The 14958-nt window shown below is 32.9% G+C and overlaps 4 protein-coding genes across 4 annotated transcripts; 2 read left to right on the top strand and 2 right to left on the bottom strand.

Annotated features, from left to right (window-relative positions):
- Positions 1-3762: 3762 nt before the first annotated feature.
- On the bottom strand, positions 3763-5370 carry NAEGRDRAFT_59740 (cytochrome p450 family protein). Its single transcript, XM_002670227.1, has 3 exons — positions 4533-5370; positions 4001-4487; positions 3763-3955 (listed from the first exon to the last, which is right to left on the bottom strand). Exons 1-3 carry the CDS (start codon positions 5352-5354, stop codon positions 3780-3782), a joined length of 1485 nt encoding a protein of 494 aa, XP_002670273.1. The 5' UTR covers positions 5355-5370; the 3' UTR covers positions 3763-3779.
- Positions 5371-8370: 3000 nt separating this feature from the next.
- NAEGRDRAFT_74768 (uncharacterized protein) lies at positions 8371-9679 on the top strand (the record flags this gene model as incomplete). The annotated part of the gene is made up of 4 exons (XM_002670270.1): positions 8371-8539; positions 8586-8985; positions 9033-9406; positions 9456-9679. 4 exons carry the CDS (start codon positions 8371-8373, stop codon positions 9677-9679), a joined length of 1167 nt encoding a protein of 388 aa, XP_002670316.1.
- A 90-nt stretch (positions 9680-9769) lies between these two features.
- NAEGRDRAFT_74767 (uncharacterized protein) lies at positions 9770-11420 on the bottom strand (the record flags this gene model as incomplete). Its single annotated transcript, XM_002670226.1, has 6 exons — positions 9770-10171; positions 10228-10234; positions 10282-10678; positions 10725-10973; positions 11025-11249; positions 11306-11420. The coding sequence occupies 6 exons, from the start codon at positions 11418-11420 to the stop codon at positions 9770-9772; spliced, it is 1395 nt and encodes a 464-aa protein (XP_002670272.1).
- Positions 11421-11972: 552 nt separating this feature from the next.
- NAEGRDRAFT_59739 (uncharacterized protein) lies at positions 11973-13914 on the top strand. Its single transcript, XM_002670269.1, has one exon. The coding sequence runs from the start codon at positions 12085-12087 to the stop codon at positions 13909-13911; it is 1827 nt and encodes a 608-aa protein (XP_002670315.1). The 5' UTR covers positions 11973-12084; the 3' UTR covers positions 13912-13914.
- Positions 13915-14958: the final 1044 nt, after the last annotated feature.

Here is a 14958-nt window from a genome sequence, read left to right as displayed (position 1 = left end):
CACGGTAATCATAATTGATACTACATATAGACTTCTTTCTTTATATCCTTAGTTAGTTCCTTCTCTTAATCCAATATTGTGCTTTTGTAAAGTGCTGTCTTGAAATCCTTTCCAATTGTTTAACCTAATAAAGGTATCCATTAAATTTCACAATTGTCTAACTCATCTCAAAATGCTTCCAGAAACCTGAAGGAAACAAAAACAACTAGAAACCGAGATGTGTGGCAAGACCTTTAATGATCAAATTTTCTGGAAATTGACACCTCAAGATTTATTTTTAATATCAAAACAAAACAAAACAATGCTAACTCCTATTAAATCTGCTAACACAACACAATCCGTGCCACTTGAACAAAAACGAGAAAATAAAGCACAAGAAGAAGTTATTGTGTGGTTCGAAGACGGTGATGAATCAGAACTTATAAAACATATTAATGAAGTCAGAAGTAAATTAGTCAAGCAAGCTGAAAAAATCAAGAACAAACAATGACTAATCCAATTTTTATCAAGTCAAAAGCAAAACCAACTTATAAGTTGCTCATCTTCAGTCAGGGAGAACGCAAAATATCACCTTCCAGTGGATGGTCAATCATCCATTTACCAACCAAAGGGAGTATTTTCAAACATTAAAGTTGAAGTGTTAATATAGTATATTGGTACAAACAGACAATTTTACTCTTTTTCAATTAATTAGAGCTACGAAGCAATAAAGCAATCACCATCTCATCCAAAGGTTGTACGACCTTTAGGAAGTTAATATCCTGAAATTCTGAAAGAAAGCTCTTTTTGCAGTTACTTTGTAACGATTCAATAGTTTGTACTATCCACAAGTGTACTATTTTAAAGTCTCCATCAAAATGGGGTTCCATATTTGAAAGTAATTGCAAATCATTTGAATTTTTCCCAAAAAGAAAAGATACAAATTCAATAAAGACCTTGGCTAAACATTTCATGTCGTTCTTAAACTCCAAGTCTGTAAGAGTTAAATTACAATATTGATCTATCAGAGAGGAAATGCCAGATTTGTTTGTATTTTCCCTTACCATTACATTCCTAAAGGCAATATCATTGTGTAACAATTTCAGATGATTAGTCATAAAATTAATACCCCTAATGCACCCATCCATAACATAGAGCAAAGTCAATAATTTGACATTATCGTCAAGGTGTTTTGTTTGTGAAAATATGGAATTTTCAACAGTAGTTAACAATTCTGATATTGTTACATCAGTAATGTAACCCTTGTATGGTGTGGAAATATCCCCAAAAATTTCATAAGGGACACTTCTTTTCTCAATGAAATACTTGTAGATTTTGATAGTATTTTTAGCATCCAAGCAATCTGTTTGAATTCTGTCACATGCAAAACTTGTAACACATTCTGCATTATAGGTTTCCATTGGATGACCGCTGTGAATCTTTACAAACACAGGTTTAGTCCCATCTATTAATGTGCCTTCACCATAGCAAATGTAGCTGATTATTTGCTCTGAATCGCAATTGTAAATTCTGGTGTGAATTTTTTTGTTCTCAACATTTTGCAAACCCCAACACTTAAATGTAACATCTTGAATTTTCTTTCCAAAATTGTTGTCGTCAAAACTTTGAGGTTTAAATATATTAGGTGAGCTTGCATTCTGTGTAGTTTGGCTTATTGGTGGAGGAGAAAGTCGTTTTTTGAAATCTTGATCTTGGTCGTCTTTGTCCTCATCTTCCAAATGGTCCTTGTAATATTCAACATTTTTAAAGTTTGTTAGTGTAATTACTTGGCACTTCAATTCTCTATTCCTTGAAATTGGGTAACAACCATAAATGGGATTTCCATAAACTTCAGTGACTTCATTACCATACATGCTAATACTTCCAGTATCTGGATCTACACTAAAGCGAAGGTGAATTTGACCAATCTCATTTAACCTCACAATTCGTTCTTTCTGGACTAGCAAATCTGGAAATTCCTTGCTCAAAAAATCTAACAAATTTGCTTCATCCTTCTCTTCGAAATATACTGCTGAGAATTCTGCACTGCTGACTGGGATTCGGATTAATTTGGCCAAGTTAGATTTGGAATTGAGAGTTATTGGAGTCGCACAGACATTAGTTATTGAACTATCTTGATCAATGTCATATAACAAGTCGCATGCATACTTGACACTATTACTGATTTCTGACATAAATGTGCAAGCGTCTGTCTTGTTGAATATATTTAGTAACCTGGAATATGAAATCTCGTAGTAAATACCATGTAACCCTTTTTGAATCTTGTGGAATATTGGCCGCATTTTTAGTACTACCACCCTGCCTGATGTGTCAGCCAAAAACAGCATTACTACCAATTGTTTTTTAATTTGGTCACGTACTCTACATGCAGATAATTCGGTTGCTATGTCTTTTAGAACTGCTCGTCCTTCTAATATTACTTTTAAAGTGTCTTTGTGAATGCAAAGAAATTCTTCAGCAGTAGATGCGGTAATGTTTTGATTTTCAAACTCGCCAATTACAAAGTAGTGCTTGTATTGAGAGTAACGTACCAGCACAAAATCTGGTTGCATTCTTGATGCATTTTCAACCCATTTCTTATTCATAATGTTGAGAGAAAGCCTCAAGCTATCCGATTCTAATGCTTCACTTGTTTTAAAAAAAATACCTTGGTGTTTGATTAAGGAAAAAATAGGAAACATTTTAAAAACCATTACGAAATACTCTTGGAATGTCGTTTCGCCAAAATGTGTTTCACATTGTATCATATTTTTCAATCTAAAAAGTGGTAAAAATAGGGGAGGTGTTGTAGTTAGTAGCATTTCGTGTTGCTCTGTTGGAGTAAGTCTGGATAGTTTTTCAGCTAGCGTTTTTGCTTCTTCGTATTGTCCTTCCAAAAAGTGTGTATAATGAGGACTTGTTTGGTAATACTCAAACTCCTTTGAAAATTGAGTTGAGAAAGATGTCAAAAACTCACACAGGTGTTGCTTCAAACCCACATCCATTGCAGAATTCTTTTGATATATTTGATAGGCAATAGAGTGATTGTCTGTCAAGTCCATTCGGTCCAATGAGAATTTCAAATTAGCTAAGGTCATACCAAAATGTTCCAAAATACCTAAAAAGCCTTTGTTACTATGGGTCTCAATTAAACGAAAACTGCTTTAACTTACTTGTAGACTTGTAATATTTGTTCCATTTCATATGGATCGATAGTTTCTTCTGGAATAGAATCTGTCATTGTTTCATCATCCGACCATCCTGAATCCTCTGTATCCTCTGGATTAAGTTTTCTCTTCTTTACTCGCGCCACAACTTCAATGTAATCATCTAAGCCTTGGGTCTTTTTCGAAAGATTTACAATTAATTTTGGTCTGGTGGTGGCTACCTTATTTACATTTGAGTTTTTTCTGTTATTTAGGTATTCGTAGTCACTATGTATTTGATCCTTGTTCGGTTTGGCTTTCAAATTGCACAATACCTCTTTTAGTGTCATCTCCTCCAAAGGCTTAATATTATTGGGTGTAGCGTAACCAAATTTTCCTTCAGCAAATTTGAACACATAGCACCCAGAAGGAACAGGCTCTCCTACTGGTTCCGAAGGATCACAAATCTGCCTATGTTTGAAAATAGAAAATAATTGTTGTACTAACCTCAACCGGCCACCAAATATTTCTATTGAGAGCCCACACCACCTCTCCTACCAAGTAACGTTTAGTTTTTGCCATTTTTTTTATTTCCTTAGATTAAGTGTTGGTGATTAATAGAACATTGGTTAAGAGTGTGTGAAAGAATAGGTTTTATAGTCTTGTTTCAAAATCGACTAGATATGGTTCAAAGATGGTTCTTGTGACAACATAGGTTTCCTTAATACTATCTTGTTGAGTTTCAAGACCTTTTGGTACTTTGAGCTTGTAATTCTTTAGTAAAAATACTAGAATTAGTTTCATTTCTAATAGTGCCATTCTCTTACCGACTAGAAATTAAAATTGTTAATTTGTAAATAAATTAAAATACATACTGCAATCTCTTGGACCAATAGAGAAAGGAAGAAGCTTATCAGTGGCCAAATTAATACTCAATTCACCCATTGGCCCTTTTCCATCATTTTCGAATTCATTATTGTCTGATTTTTCCAATTCATTTGATGAGCTATCTGATTTAGTAGTCAGAAATCTATAAGGATTGAATTCATCAAGTCCATTTTTAGCAAAATAATGTTGACTATAGTAAGAAACACCAATGTGAGTATCTTTAGGATAATGAACTCCACCAATTACCTCACCATTCTTCTTTAGAACTATTCTTCCACCAGTACCAATTGGGGTCTTGGTTCTTAATACTTCCTTAATGAAAGATGTCAAGAGTGGTAATTTGTTGGTAATAATTTCAAAAGTAATATCATCGATATTATCAATTTCTTGATTGATTTCTTTCAAGATTTCTTCTTGTAGCTTTTGATCCTTTGCCAACATTCTCAACATGAAAGTTAAGGAAGTTGAACTTGTCTATCAGAGAATTTGATTATTAAATGTTTCGAATATATAACATACCTCAAACCCAGCAAATAAGACAATAAAAATAGCAGATAACAATTCAGACTTGGACAATAAATATTTTGGTAGTACGAAATTATAGATCAAACCATTGAGTAAGTTATTGATCCAATCATGAATTCCATCTCTATGGGCAGCATCCTTATCAAAAATTCCAACATCATAATCAAAAGCAACTCTATTAATTACATCTAAAGTTATTGATTTGAGTTCATTACTAATGTTTACCTTTCTAATTGTACCATCTGATTCTGAGCCATAAATTGATTTCCAAAATTTGATCATCTTTTTGCATTCTTCAAGAGTAACTCTAAAGACGTTCTTCAAGTGAGAAGAACTGCTGAATATTGGATTTGCTAGAGTTCTGTGCTTTCTCCAGATTGGATCATTGGAATCGGCTGAGAAAATATTCGGACCAAATATTCCAACTGGTTCGAACAAGTTTCCCTTTGAGACAGTCTTGTACTTTTTAACAAGGATTTCTCTAATCAAATTCTCATCATTTGAAATGTGAATTTGGCTGAAAGTTCCAAGTTGAATTTTAACAACTTTAGCACTTGGATTATTCTTGAATGAATTTAGGGCACAATCATAAAGGTGATGAACATAAATCTTCCTATGAATCATACTATCAATCAGAGGAGGAAAAAAACTGACATATCCTGGTAAATGTTTAAATTTAAAGTAAATTGTAAAGAATGTAATTGTGTAGCGGATCAACAAATACGAAACAAGACAAACTATCAATAAAAATACATTGAAAAAAGACAGTGTAAACAATTGGTTGAATGAACCAATCAACCCGATCTCTTCTGTCATTTTGATTCTGTGGTTGTTGTATTTTTTTTGAATAGTTCAAGGAGATGAGGATCAATTATTATTGGAAACCAAACTAATACATAAAATATTTATTTGTTAGTAATTTGTAAACTACACAAAACATAACATCCTTCAATGAGGTTCATATCTTCGTCATACATTTGAACACTTCTTAAAGATCCCTCTCTGAGAGCAGTAACTGGAATAATGTTTTCACAAACGAATTTGTCAGCTGAGACCTTATTCTTATCCCAAATTGAGATTTGGAGGTTGGCAAGATCAGGTGCAGCAACATCAAACTCAAAACTTGTGTTATATGTTGGATTCCAACCATTATCCCAAACAGTAGCTGTACTGAAAGATGCCTGATCTTTAGGATGACCCAAAATTGACACTTTAATATAAGGATCAACAATATCACCCTTATCGGCACCCTTAGCTTTTGGAACTTGCTTAGCCATGATAATTTTCAATTCTAAACATTAAAATATGTAAATACAATAAAATCAAGAAACTTACTGATATTTTGTTTGACTGGTGAATTTTCATCTGGATATGGTTCTCCAGCAACTCTCAAAACTTTAGGTTTAAGTAAATATCCACACATGGCATTTTCTTTGAATTTGAATTCGTTAATTCTATAAAATCCACAGTGAGTTTGTGTATTGAGGGCAGACATTTGAACTCCTGTGATGAATGATGGAATTGGGTCATAGTTAGAGGAATCAAATCTTAGACCATGTGGATAAGATCTACTAAAGTGGCTCTGATTAAACTTGATAATATTAGCACAATCATTTTGGAAAAGCTTTTCAACTTTTCCTTCACTGATAGAAAACATCTTATTGTATGGGAGTTTAAAGACTTCTTCAAAGGTTGTCAATTTAGTGGTTCCTAGTGCAGTTATGTCAGATAGTTTTTGAGCAACTTTAACTTTTGGATGTTTCTTTGGTTTTTCTTCCTTTTCTGATTGCTCAACTTCTGTGAAATCTTCATCATCCGATTCAGAATCACAAAAATCATCTTCTGTCTTGACTATACCAGAGGAAGGAACCTTCTTATTCTTAATAATTATTCTTCCTTTGAGATCGTTTGGAGAAGGCCATTGAGATATTTGATCATTTGGCATTAAGAGACGATCACCAAATATTCTAATCATAATTTCAGCCATTTTCTCTTGCCCTGGGATATCGGCATGTACATCTAATGAAAGAATGATAGGATATGGTGATGTCTTGAATCCGTATTCATTTATACATTTAATAACATCCTCAAATAAAATCTTTGAAGTTAAGGTACGTCCATGATAAATAACAACTTCTCCATTATCTCCATTCCAACAATCAAGTCTAAGTACAAGTTAGATTCAAGATCGATAATTTCAAAACTTACTCTACACATCTAGATCCACCCAGTAAACCATTTCTATAGTTTTTGACATCACTCTCACCCTTCAATTGATGTCCAGAGAGATAGGTGTTGTGGGAAGATGCAATAAAATAATTTGTAAGTGGTTGGTTCATATCATGATGAAGAGTGTACAATGTTGGATTTACAATCGAATTATCAGGAGAAAGAATATATGAAGTGAATTCAAATGATGGCATGAATAGAGATCCATCAACCTCTACAGCACCATTCTTCTGCATCAATTCAGTTACTTCAGAATTGGAGATTTTGACATGGTTCTGTTTCTCTTTCAAGTATTTAGTGAATTCCTCCATGCTCATGAGTGCAGAATTAGCTGATGACGAAAATTCATCCTCAATTTCATCGATCACATTCATTTCCTTGAACATTTCAATAAATTCAGCAAATTCCAAAGCTCCACTCTTGTCAGTATCAAATCTATTAAAACTTTGTTTTAAATAATTAAAGCTGATTTCAATATTCAAGTTTTTGAAAAGTTTGTTGACTTCTTGAATGGATAATTTGTTATCATTATTTTCATCAGCCATCATCCAATATCTCATCATGATAACACTCATCGGAGGAGTATCTTTCAAGTGAATAGATCTTAACAAATAATTTAAAGAAACGAGGAAGGAAATAAATTCTTCTGTCTTTGAAAATATAATATCTAACTGTTCTTGAGCTGATCCATATTTAATTGTAATGGTACGATCAACATTATATCCATGTTCCTTCTTCTTTGATTTTAAATGTTCTGCATACTTGAAGAAAGCTCCAGAATCGGTAAAGGAATTACCAGTGATAACCTTTTTGATATCTTTCAATAAAACTATTTTAAATAATAACTCCAATTAATTTTCAATTTTTCGTATTCAATACTAACCATTTCCTTTTCTTGATTTTTTCTTCTCTATTCTAAAGAATGTATAATTATCATCCAAAAAGATCATGTGTTTCTTTGGTTTGATCATCTTTTCCTTTGATTGTATATTTGCTTCGCAACCAAGACCTTTCTTTAAAAGCTCCAAAGTTGATTTTACCATTGTACTATCCCTAAAGTATCTATCAAATACTACATCACGTGTTTGTTCCGACAATTCTAATAAATCAGATATCTCTGATATAGTCTTTGTCATTTGGGCCATTTTCTCTTTACCTGTTTGTTATTGATAATAATCACAATATTATAATTAAATTAATTTTGTGTTGGCGATGATGACTATTGTTTGCAGACTTTTTTTTGATGGTTGAAATTAACGGATGAATTTGGAAGCTGAAATGAACTTGCTATTGTAACTCCTTCAATCTCTTCTATCACTGACTACGAATACTTGGATGAGTTGCCATTATATTCACCCAACAAGAATGAAAGGAAAGAATTTGTATTACAAAGAAAAGGAAGATTAAAAAATCTAATTGCAGTTCAAGAATGGAATTTATGAGAATTTAAGAAATAACATATTGTAAATCCTTCATAAAATACCAACCAATTGATTCAAGTATTGTTTACAACCCAAATTAAATACCTTAAACAGTCCCATCACCACAAAATATCCCAATATCCATTTATAGAACCATGTTGTTTAAAAGAATCCTAAAAAAAATGTCTCTAGTGAAGAGTTGCTCTCGAACCATCACATTCTTCAGCTCGAAACCCTACGTAAAACAATCATTCAATGCTCTGAATGAAAAGGTGAATGAAAAATTCAGAAAAGATTATTCTTTTCTTCAACAATATTATTCTGGATCAAAATTGTTGATCGATTCGAAAGGTAAGATTGCTTCCGAACAAGTTTTGTATTGAGTGATTGGTTTTAGGTACTAGTCCGTATGATTATTTGCCAAATTATGAAAGATTCATGTCGTATTCTGGTCCTTTTCATTTAAAATTTGTTGATGCTAGATTGACTGAATCGACTGTAGAACTTGCTGAACATTCTGATTTTGTATCTGTGTTTGTGAATGATTGTTTGAATAGAAATGTATTACAGACATTGAGTCACAAGTATGGAATTAAATGTGTTGCTCTGAGAAGTGCTGGATTTAACAATGTTGATTTGTCAGCAGCAAGTGAATTTGGAGTGAAAGTTTGTAGAGTTCCTGAATACAGCCCTGCTGCTACTGCAGATTTCACTATTGCATTGATTATGGCTTTGAATAGAAAAATTCATAAAGCTTTTAATAGATTAAGAGATAGTGATTTTAGTTTGGATGGATTGTAAGTTTTTCCTTTTTTGATGAGTTGACCTATTTTATTGAAAATAGAATGGGATTCAACATGTCTTCAAAGGTTTTTGGTATTGTTGGAGGATCTGGAAAAATTGGAAAATTAGTTGCCAAATGTTTAAGAATGGGTTTTGGAGCAAGAGTAATTGTTTACGATAGTTATAGAGATCCAGAATTAGTCAATATGGGTATTGAGTTTGTTGATAATATAGATAGTATTTATGCTCATTCTGATGTTATTTGCCTTCATTGTCCTTTAATTAAAGGAGTTACTGAACACTTGATAAACTCTGAGAGTATCTCTAAAATGAAAGATGGTGTCATGATTATTAACACTTCTAGAGGAGGATTATGTAGAACTGACGATTTAATTGAAGGATTAAAGAGTCAAAAAATTGGAAGTTTAGGTATTGGTATGTGATAATTATTGAAAATATTTTTACGAATATTAATTTTAACAAGATGTCTATGAATTTGAGCAAGATTTATTCTTTGAAGATAGAAGATTTGAAATCATTAAGGATGACACCTTCACAAGATTATTGACATTCCCTAATGTAATTGTAACACCTCATCAAGCTTTCTTTACTCAAGAGGCAATTTCTAACATTGCACAAACAACGCTTGAGAGTCTTTACAGTTTTGATATTAGTGGTCAAATCAAACAACCAAATGTTTTGAACTAATAATAATATTTCAAATTTATCAGAGAATTTTCTTATTAAGAAATCAGGTCGTAGCTCTTCCAATTTGAGATGCATCTAAATCGGAATCCTTTACATCCTTAGCATCCAAATTTCTGATAGATCCAAAGAAAAAGATGCTGCATCCATTGGATATCTTTCAGGAATGAATTCTAATGGTTTCTCCCAATTCTTTTCACTTCTATTGGCAGCAAAAATGTTAATGTGAATGGTAGTATCCTTTGGAATGGCAAATTCACCCAAGGTAGTACTCTTCTTGGCAACTCTAAAAACATTGACAACTGGCGGATGCAAACGAAGAGCTTCCATAATAACAGCATTGACATAATTCATAATTGGATAATCATTATAGTTTGGAGCACGTCTATTAGCACCAACTCCTAAAGTTGCATCAATTTCTTCTCTGGCTTTCTTTTGAATTTCAGGTCTCTTTGACAATTCGTAACAAACCCATTGTAAAGTTGTTGAAGTTGTCTAAAATTTCAAATAAAAAATTCATTACAAAAAATTGTACATTTGCAAATACATACCTCATGTCTATTATAATAAATTAGGACAAATAGTTTTAAAATTAAAATACAAACCCAGCAAGCGAAAATATATAAGCGTCTGATTTGAGTTCAGCATCAGACAAGACACCTTTCTGAATAAAGTTAGCCTCAACCAAAACACTCAATAAATCTTTACGTTCTTCACCACCAGTTGAGATTTCTTCAATTCCCTTTGATTCAACTTCTTTAGTTCTTTCAGAAATGATTTGATCAAGCTTATCACTCACGATCTTCACTGCATCATCAACTCCTGTAACTTTACTAACGAATGGGAAAGCCCATGAAAGTAATGGATTCAAACCAATGAAACGTTTAGCAATCACACCGAGAGTGAACATCTTCTCCAAAGACCTTCTGAAGATTTTACCTTCATCACTCTTTTCATCAAAGATTGAGAAATCCAAACCGAAACCAGCCTTTCCAAGAACGTCTATAACATGAAGGATAAACAACACAATTATTATGAATAAACTTACCTAATGTCATGTCAGAAAAGTCAGCATTTGAATCAAAGATGAAACCCTTATTACCACTATCCAAAGCTTTCTTCATTTCCTTTTCCCACTTGTAATCACGAATTAAATCAACAGTATTTGAGGCAATATCAGCCATAAATTCCAAATTCTTGCTAGCGAACGCACCAGAGGCAACGCGATGATGATTTTTCCATGTTTCACCTCCAGCATCCAAAGCAGATAGGATATTAATTCCAAAAGTATTAAAAACTATTATTTGTAATGAGTACACTTGGTTGACAATTTACGCAGTTTACCTACCTTCATAAATTTTAGCTTGTTTGATAAAGTTATTTCCCTTTACAACTAACAATTCCTTCAACATGTCCTTATCACAAATAGAAACAATATTTCTATCATACATGGCAATACGAACTGTCTTGGTTTTTGGATCACCAAGATCATTCATCAATTTTTCAGTATTTCTGAAACCTCCAAAACTAAGAAATGGTGAAATCAATGGATAACTCTTAAATGTTGAAAAGACTGATATCACAATATTGGGTATTACAGAAAATCCATTCAATTAAATGAAAACTTACATTGGAAAGAACCAGGAATATGTTTAACTTTTAAATAATTATTATAAATTGAAAAGACAAAGAAGGCCACAATAGCCAACCAGACAACAGAAATTGCAATTAACACTTCACTCATTTTCTTTTACTTGTTGATTCTCAAGTAATTCAGAGCAGGTCGGCTTTTAAAACTAATGAAATGTTCGATTCGAACAAAAAACTGATTCCGCTTCCACATACTATTTTGGATGTGGAAAATTTTTCATTTTGGATAATTAATGTAACAAAATGGAGAATTTTTGTTTTTGGGAAATGGACCATCACGCTTTACAATCAAAACTCTTCATCTTCTAACCAATGGTTGGGGAGTGTGGTGATTCAATGTCATTTCAAAAGACAAGTCCACAGCCTCTGCTAAAGATCTCTCATTTATCTAATTGGGTTTTAATATGTATTTTCAATTCGAAATTGAATTAACCTTGTTTCAGAATTTGTCTAAATTATGGAAAATGAATTTCACAATTTTTTGAACAAGAAGTATGCTTTTTCTTTATCAAATTGCTGCTTGATGACAGTTGTACTTCGTTTTATATATTGAGGAGTGATTTCCATCAATTTATTGAATTCCTCTCTTTTGAAGAAATACTCAAACAGAAGTTAAAAATAAAAATCAAAAAAAATTCATCAAATCCATTTTTTGCTGAAGAGACAACAATATATTGTAATCTAGGTTCATCATCAGATAACAACACAATTATCGCCCTGTAGTAATAGTGTAAAGACAACAATTAATAACAATAATAATGGCTGACTCTTCAAGTGATCCAAAACAACAAGCAACTTCATCTCATCACGATGAAGAAGAACTAGAAAACAACAACGCTGCAGCCTCATCATCATCAGCTGCTGATCAAATGGTTGATGATGGAGAGGAAACAACAACAACAACTTCCACAACACCAAAGAAGAAGAAGGCTACTACTTCCAAGAGGAAAACACCTACTGTAGAAAAAAGAACAACACCTAGTAGATCGAACAGAGGTAAATTGCCAGAATATTTGGAAGATTATGAAGTGGGTGAAATTGATTTGAGACAATTGAACAAGGCTGCAACATCATCATCTTCATCATCCACACCAAAGAAAAAGACAGGCTCATCTTCAACACCAAAGAAGAAAGCTACACCAAAGAGAAAAGCCGAAAGTGAAGACGAATCTTCTTCTTCTTCTGAAAGTGAAGAAGAAAGAATTGTTACACCAAAAAAGACACCAGTCAAAAAGGCAAAGAAAGTAACTCCTCGTGCAACTGGTAGTAGTGCAGCAGCATCATCATCTTCTACTCCATCAAGAGCAACTCCTTCCAGACCAACAAATATTTCACTCACAAATTTACCAAGAGATGATAGTCACACAACTACTACAAGAACTCCTGGTAATAGATACTCTGAATATCAAAGTTCTCACATTGATTACGAAGAAGCACTGAGAAGATTGTTAGCAAAAACACCTGGTAATGAATACAAGAGAGGTGATGTTGATGCATCACATTGGGCTATTTCCAATTTACCAACTGAAGAATGTGAATATTTTGATACCAATGCTCTTGTAACAAAGAAGATGACTTTAAAGGAAGTTTTACAAGGATGTTATTTCATTGAAGGAAATAGAACTTTCAAGACAGCTGATGAAACACCTGCTATTCAAATTTGTTTTGTCTTTGATACTACAGGTTCACAAATTAATATTATTGATGATTTGAAATGGAAGTTGCAAAATATGTGTGAAAAATTATTACAGGATGTTCCTGGACTTTTCATTTCTTTAATTGCTCACGGAGATTATGCCGATTCAAGTTTATTCTATGTGATGAAGAAATTAGACTTTTCAAATGATATTGAACAAATAGTTAGTTTTGTTCAATCTTTGAAAGGTACTGGTGGTTTAGACCCAGCAGAATGTTATGAATTAGCTCTAAAAGAAGCAAAAACATTAAGTTGGACTCCAAAGGACAATGCTTTCACTCAAAGATGTTTGGTTATGATTGGAGATGAAGTTCCACACACAGCAACAGAATATTTCAAGATTGACTGGCAAGAAGAATGTCAATCATTATTTAATGACTATCACATCAAAATTCACTCTGTACAATGTCAGGCAAGACCTCATGCTGATCAATTCTATCAATATCTTGCTGATGAAACTGGTGGTAAGAGATTTGAACTAAAGGATATGGACTCTATGCAATCAATGTTCTTAGGTTTGTGTTATAGAGAAGCAGGTGAATTCCAAATGGTCAATCCAGACATGCAACAACATTTACAATCTTCTGATTCAGCAATTGTCAGACCTGAAGGCGAAGAATTGACAGATGAGGAATTGAAAACTATTCACGAAGCTATCCACAACTCAACAATTTCATCAGTCACAATTAAGGGTTCTGAATATGAAATTACAACTAATGATGGTGCCTGTAGATTTGTTCGTATTGGAGAAATTGTTTATATCGAACAAAACAAGGACAAAAAGACAAAATATGCCAAAATGGCTCTCGAAGGAAGAAAGATTACTTGGATAACACACAAAGGAAAGTGGGGCTTAATCGTTGATGACGAAATAAAGAGATCAATGTAAAGTATTTGTAATGTAATTTCTGATCAATCAGCAAATCATTCGTTTCCACTGGAGCAGATTATTGGGAATAACTTTTTGAATGTGACATAACTCTGAGGCTTCTAAAAAAAGGAAATTGAATAATAAAAAAATAAAAACACAATGTTCAAGTAAGATATCTAAACTATCGACAGTATGAACTAAAAATAATGAATAAATTTTACTCGTTTTTTATGGAATATTTTAAAAGACTAGCTCATAAAAAATGAGGTCAAAGCTGAGGATTCTAAATAAGGATATACAAATAGGTTTTAAAAAATAACAACACAATTACCAAGATAGATATCCAAACAATCACTACAAGAAAATAAATTGTGTGAAAACCAAAAAAAACTTACAGAACTTGTACAATTAATAAGTAACCTTAAAAAAAATGAGATTCGTCAGAGAGCGTCTTGAAGTGGTTACCTGTTATATTCCTCGAACTGGGGAGGAGGTTTGTGAGAATACTTCTTCCCAGAGGACTCCTGGTAAGGAACATTATCCACCAAATGCCTGCTTCAATGTCTTTTGGTATAAACAGCCGACTTGGACGCCACCTAACTGAAAGTCATTGTAGAATATTTTGATAATCTCAAAGCATTAGAAAGTGCTTCGGAAGGTGCTAGTGCTGTTGTTAGATTATTCTCCATGAAGAAACTTGGTGAGATCACTAAAACGGCTTCAGGATCAGGATTTTACATTCTTCCCAACACAATTATTACAAACAGCCACGTTGCTAATGAGATTGAATCCATTGGTAAGGTAAATGCGTACAGCAACTCATGGAATATTAACAGTACAATCTCAGGAATGCCAAAAAAGTTAGAAACTTTGTTTTCAGGAAAAGCAATCAAATATTTCCAAATGGAAAAATCGTTTCCAGTTACCCAAAATTGGGTTGGTAGAGATCCAATTACTACCACTGTAGGAAACTTTGATTTCTTTGATATTACAGCAATGAATTTCTCTGGTTCTCCAAATAAGGTGTTTTTCATACCCTCACCACGAATTTGCAACCAAATGACG

The sequence above is a fragment of the Naegleria gruberi genome (assembly GCF_000004985.1).
Source record: "Naegleria gruberi genomic scaffold NAEGRscaffold_73, whole genome shotgun sequence".
Taxonomy (NCBI): domain Eukaryota; phylum Heterolobosea; class Eutetramitea; order Acrasida; family Naegleriidae; genus Naegleria; species Naegleria gruberi.
The sequence above is the reverse complement of the archived record's forward strand: the minus strand, read 5'-3'. Positions and strand labels throughout refer to the sequence as shown.